The 6,728-nt window shown below is 33.8% G+C and overlaps 1 protein-coding gene across 1 annotated transcript; it reads left to right on the top strand.

Annotated features, from left to right (window-relative positions):
• Window positions 1-2,711: 2,711 nt before the first annotated feature.
• Window positions 2,712-6,185, top strand: LOTGIDRAFT_170076 (hypothetical protein; the record flags this gene model as incomplete). Its single annotated transcript, XM_009068699.1, has 6 exons — window positions 2,712-2,780; window positions 3,498-3,519; window positions 4,424-4,678; window positions 4,973-5,071; window positions 5,601-5,708; window positions 6,076-6,185. Coding segments are annotated over 6 exons (663 nt in total), but the record flags the coding sequence as incomplete, so codon positions are not given.
• Window positions 6,186-6,728: the final 543 nt, after the last annotated feature.

The raw sequence follows: 6,728 nt of genomic DNA, 5'->3' as shown, positions 1-6,728 counted from the left end.
AAAAACATTTATCTCTCTAGTCAGACAGGTCGGGAAGAAGACTGTTAATGTCAGTAAAGAATTGCCATTATGTGCTCCTGATTTTCGTATCACACTACCACTTTTTGCAAGCAATAGGCCTATGTTAGGAACAGTACAAATTGTTTCTCCCCAGTTTTAAGTTTTTCAATTGATTCTAACCTAAGCCAAAATGGGATACTTCTCTTGTCAGATTATTTTACTTATCAACACATGATCAAGTTTATTTTCTAGAACTATAAACTTGTCCAGTGCCTGTATTGTTTTCAATGCAATGCTTTAACCACTATTGAAATATGAATTTAAAGTTCAGGAACCAATGCTCTTCTCACCAAGACAACTGCATAAGCTTTTTTTTTCAATTCCATTTATAACTTTTATCAACATTGATACTTGTGTGGCTATTACAATTTTTATTGAGATGTCTTTTTTAAAAAAAAAATGCTGAATCATTTCTAAAATAAAATGTAGGACTAATTATTTATGATTTTTTCAATGAAATTGTAAATGCTTCAACATAAAAAAAATTATGAAACACTATGCAAAACATAAGGTCCTCTACTGATTTGCATAATTAATACAGAATATGACAATCTTTATACCCAAGTCACGCCAAGAAATAATTTCATGCCGACATTGGATCTTTCCTTTTTTCTTTCTTGACAATTCCAACGCCTATTTAGAAAAAATCTCTAATTCATGCAACAAATGACTATGCAGTCAGATTTTATTGTCATCTGTGAAAGACCAAGCACCGTTTAAAAGAACTGACAAACACCTACCTTGTAGCTTGTAGAATAAATTTTGTAATTTATGAGTCGGGTTGACTTTGATAATCTTCAACGAAGTATGGACAATACTTCTAAAAATAAACATCACGTGATCAAACAAGTCACATGACAGTGTACAAAATAGACACAAGTCACGTACTACCAGTCAGTTTTTATAAAAAGTTAATTATTAATCCAAATGTAATAGATTTTAACACGTTCTATCAACTGTTAGATATTTGTCTAACTAAGACACCAAAATATGTCTAATAGATCTCACATCCATCAATCTTATCAGTAAAATGAGGCGATTATCGAGCCTGAGTGCAGAAGTTTCAAAATCTGCAGCTTTGCTCGATTATTAGGTCATACTGGGTCAAATCGTCCAGTGCCAAATCGACTATGAATACATTATAAACGTCAAATTGACTACTGAATTAAGGATTGGATGTAGATTTTTTTGGCAAAGCCATTCATTTAAGATTTAACACGTGAAAATTCGGCGTTCATCAACCAATGAACGCTAAAAAAATCTACATCCAATCCTCATATGTACATTCGTATTCGGTAGTGTTCATGAATCTATCACCATACTTTTAAGGATAAAATTATTGCAATAATATAGTTAAACCTATCTGAAAAGTCGAAAAAAACTGCAACACATCTCCTGCTAATTAACTTTAAGCCCCGCCCCTATGTTGCTAGACTTAGATGACGTATGAATATACAACAACACAAATAAAATAGTGAAAGGTTAATGAAGTATTTTTTTTACCAACGAATGAAAATACATTTCTGAAAGTTCATCTGTAAGAGAAACAAATAACTTAGATATTCAACACAAACTCGGAAACCGATATTTGTTCTATCATATCTTGTCTACATTTTAGTTGAAAGTTTTTGTGTATTCATACGCCGAGTCCCAAGTTGTCACAGGAGATGACGTCATTACGACGTAATTACGTCATCAGTGATCGTTAAGGAAATTTGTAGTTCATCAGTAAATGAATGCAAATTTTTCACATTGGTTCACTAGCACGTGACAATGAAATGTAAAAATATCTTTAATTGGTCTTACTTCCCCAGGTCTAGCTGAAGTGAGCTGAAAAAACCAGAATAACACTCCAATTTTTCTCATAAACGCTGCAATTTGGTTATATTTTAGCTAACAACGTCGCAAACACAGTTACAGTTTCGGACTACGTAGCTTTTTTTTAAATGGTTAGCGTTTGAATATTTACTTTACCAATGCTGATTCATATCATATCACTAGTCAGGATTTATATCCGATCTCAGATATTCTACCTTTCTAAAAAGGGGAAGACTATAGAATACCGTCACTTCATTTTTTAACGTATTCTCTCCTACTATTATACCCAATATTATAAAGCGAAACCTGCAAGTTTGTTATTTGGGGAATTTCTTGCCATAGCAAATCACAAAACCAATCAATTCTTATTTGGCTTTAGACGCACCATCGTATCTCAAATACGGTCATGGACACGATATAAATAATAAATGATAAATATTGTGTTTTTGTTGTTGATGGTTGGTTTCTATTGAATATCGCGGCCTTGAAATGAATTGAAAGGATTGTGATTTTTCTCATATTTAAGTTAGGTAGTGTTTCACTTATATAACTTGAATAGTGGTCCGTCAACAATCAACTTTAAATATTTCACCAATATGACAAATAAGACTAAATTTTTAACCAACAGAAATTGTTGTACCAAAAGTCAGACCAACTGACCTGATGATGGTTATATATCCGAAACAGCACGACAGGAGACAACATGAGATGTACGATTGCCAGTAAGATAAAACAAACCAGGCTTCTCGACAATGGTGCTATTTTTGAAAGCTACTATATAATTGTGATGTTAAATATCGCTCGCTATTCAGCATTGAGATCTCGTCACAATTATGGGTGGTAGTTATACGATTTTCTTAATACTATTGTTCTGTTTTTATATTAATGGCGAAATTCTTAAGGTTTGTTCTATTTATTTTTGTCTAATAAACCAAGTACTAAACAAAACAGAAACCCAAAATGTATTAGCGAAACATAGTAGCTAATGAATTTTTCTTATGAGGAAATATATATGTTTTATGTTTTTTATAAATCCAAATTCGATATAAATATAAATCTTTTGCAATGAGAAATGGGGGAAATTTTTCAGAAAATCCACATTAGATGGGATGATGATGAGCATCTCAGGTTGTATATTGGCAATTTTTCTGATCAGAAAAATGGCGGCGGCAACCTCCCGAGACAGGAGGCATACTGACTTAACTGTCAAGGCTTAATTCAAAAGGTGTCTTGTCGCAAGCCTTTCCTAGAATGAATTGATTTGGTGAATTCTTCACATATTTTTGAGGCAAAACGTATAAAAATCATATTTTGAAATATATTGAAATTAAAGTGCCCTGGGGGACGGGGGTACAAACCATTTTTCAAAGGAGGCAAAAAATGATAAGACAATTATCATTATGGATATATAGGCTACTTCTGGAATAATTATAGAAGTATCTATATATCCATAAGAATTGATTTATTTAATTGATATGAATCTGAGACTAGAATGATCCAGGCATAGACATTCGGTAAACACAAAATGCCTCTTCGAATGGGCACACGAATCCACTATTATCAATAAAATAAACAGACTCAAATACATCACCTCCCTCGATCATTTCTTTTGTTTTCAGTTAAAACGTGAGAAGAGAGAAGGTAAGGAAGTAATTTACAGTGTAAATTATTAAATACATGCTTTACTATAGTAATACTATTCAACTGCATAATGTAAAGGTTTGCATTGCTTAATGCAATAATAATTGGTACTTTGCTTGGTGAAATGGGTCACCGTCTTGGTGTCATCTTCACAATGTCAAGCTTACGACAAAGTTTTTAATGGCTTGACTGCAAAAGCCACCTTTCTTGTATTGAATGCAGCAATTTGATTAGATTGTACGCCAGCGAATACAACCAATCAGAGCACTTGACTGTACATACTATGGCTTATTTTTATAGACTTTCTGCCGGGAACTATGATTTTCTGTATTCGTTAAGGTATAATCCAATCAAATCGCTGCAACAAACTTCCGTGATACCAGAAAAATGGCTATTGAAGTCAAGGTATAAGACGAAGTCTGTAATGGTTGACATCGTGAAAATGTCTAGGTGCCAGTGTCGAGTGTTCCAGCATGTCCTTTCTCTGTACATAGATTATTAATTGGGCATTATTACATATTACATGGCTAACAACATGGACATAGTTATAACTTCTACTGTAGGAAGTCAGGCATATATATATTTCATGCAGTTTTGCAGCTATAGCCAAAAATGTGAACATGTAATGCATTAATTTCATGGTTTTCAGCTGTATCTATATGTCGCCATGTATTCTTCTTTAATACGTCAGGCATATATTTCATAGTTTTGAAGCAGTATAGCTAGCAACGTAGACATATATAATTATACTACTCAAGGCATATAATTTAGCTGTATAGCTAGTAAAGTGGACATTCATACTACATATACTACTCCAGTAAGTAATGCACATTTCATGGTCTATGAGTTGTAGCCAACAATGTGGCTACTCTAGTAAGTAATGTATATATTTCCGTTTTTGCAGCCATAGCCAGCAATGTGGACATAACTGCTACACAAGGATCTATATCCAGTCCTGGTTTTCAAGATGGGGTGAACTATCCTTTGAATGTGGACAAGACGTGGACTCTTCACCTACCCAAAGATTCAGCATATTCTGTCACTCTGAATATAACGTTTATGGACATTGAAGAAGAAGCGAAATGCGAATGGGATTTTTTGGAATTCGATAAAGATTACTCTCAGAGACTATGTGGCAGTAGAACTGGTGTATATACAGGTTATGATCCAGTTTCCATTTTTTCTCAGTGGCGACTCCAAAAGGCGTTTGTCCGTTCACCAACTGATTCCCAACTCACCCTTGACAGTTGCTCCCCCATTAAGTCAGTCAGCTTCCTATTTATGCCCCTATGGGTAAATAGCCACTGCCTTAATTTTTTTGCCATTACACGAATATTAAAGATACGATTTTGCCATTTATCTTCGATAAGTACATAAAGCTATGAGCTTTAACATGGAAAATTTGCCATCACTGTGACTTCGTTCTCGTTCTCATTTGGTGTGTTTATTTCAGTTGAATCAGCATATAAGGAAACCAAGATAAGATTTGTATCAGATTTTTATATGGCGAAAAGAGGTTTTACAGCTTATTATTCTATTGAAAGATTAGCTAGTAAGTTATTTTATGATGTAAAAATTGGTTGTAGTCCGAAACATCAGTCTCTGATAGATAATACAACTTTCAAAATGGCTATCAGAGGCTGGAATGTAGGCAGATGTTTCTGTCTAGATCGGACATCAAATTTCGGACATTAAATCTGTATCAAATTTTACCATTACAGCATATCTAAAAATACACACTAAAAATACAAGTTATCTAATTACACATGTATTAGAAATTAAAGCCTATCAACATACAAGTTTAAGCTTTTATTTCAAATCAAATATTTCGTATCCAACAGATAATGATTCGATATATTTGAATAAAATTGTGTATTTGTATTTGTATAATATCATGAACGGTAAATATGTTATTAAGGGGTATAGTCGCCTAATTCAATGTGTAAAAAATCTGATATACTCTATCGTAACACTATATAGAATGGTAATACAAAATCAGGTTCATCTGCAATGAATGCAAAGAAAAACCATATAATTAGAGGGTAATGTCCCTTAAGCTTATGGAATGAATATGTTTGTAGATCCATGTGATAAATCCCAGTGTGTTAACAATGGTTCATGTTCCAGATTGTCTAATTCAGATTATAAATGTATTTGTTCCAAACATTATACTGGTAAATATTGCCAAGGTAAGCTCATCTCACAAATTCAAGGTCAAAAAAAATTTTCCGGGACCAAACTCAACTCTATTACAAATACAAATATATGAAAGATATATGATGATATTTATGGACTCAGTCAAATTCAATGACTTTTCATGTTCAATTAATTACTTTTCAAAGTCCAAGTCAAATTCAAGGACATTTCAAGTTGATATTCCAATACTAGGCTACTCAATTTGAATAATTACTTTTCAAGTAACTTGATTGACTTGACCAGCAATGTCCGTCATCAGTTGGTCTTATATGAAACCATAAGATATTTTCATTCGCTATCGAGATTCGAAAATGCTTGTTATTGTTACTTGTTTGTTACTTTGAATTCTTTTTTATACAGAATTCAAGAAGTCGGAATGTGAAAGTTACCCTTGTCTTATTTTCGAAGATAATTTTGATTTTATCAATCACCATGTTTGGGAACATGAAATAACTTTAGGCGGTGGTGGGGTAAGTATTCCGGAAGTGCTTCTTTAACTTTTCCATGCTGGAATCCGATACTATAAGATTCATTTTACCCACGTTGCTGTAACCTTAGTAAAACCATCATGATCAAGCGTCACCTTAGTACAAGCATCATGATTTGGCGTCACCTTGGTATAGGCATCATGATCTAGCGGCACCTTCGTATAGGCATCATGATCTAGCGTCTCCTTAGTATAAGCAACATGGTCTAGCGTCACCTTAGTATAAGCAACACGATCTAGCGTCACCTTAGTATAAGCATTATGATCTAGCGTCACCTTAGTATAGGCATCATGATCTAGCGTCACCTTAGTATAAGCAACATGATCTAGCGTCTCCTTAGTATAAGCAACACGATCTAGTGCCACCTTAGTACAAGCATCATGATCTAGCGTCACCTTAGTATAAGCATCATGATCTAGCGTCACCTTAGTATAAGGATCATGATCTGGCGTCACCTTAGTATAGGCATCACGATCTAGCGTCACCTTAGTATAAGGATCATGATCTGGCGTCACCTTAGTATAA

This window comes from Lottia gigantea (genome assembly GCF_000327385.1).
Source record: "Lottia gigantea unplaced genomic scaffold LOTGIsca_92, whole genome shotgun sequence".
Classification (NCBI taxonomy): Eukaryota; Metazoa; Mollusca; class Gastropoda; family Lottiidae; genus Lottia; species Lottia gigantea.
This window is presented reverse-complemented; position numbering and strand designations above follow the sequence as displayed.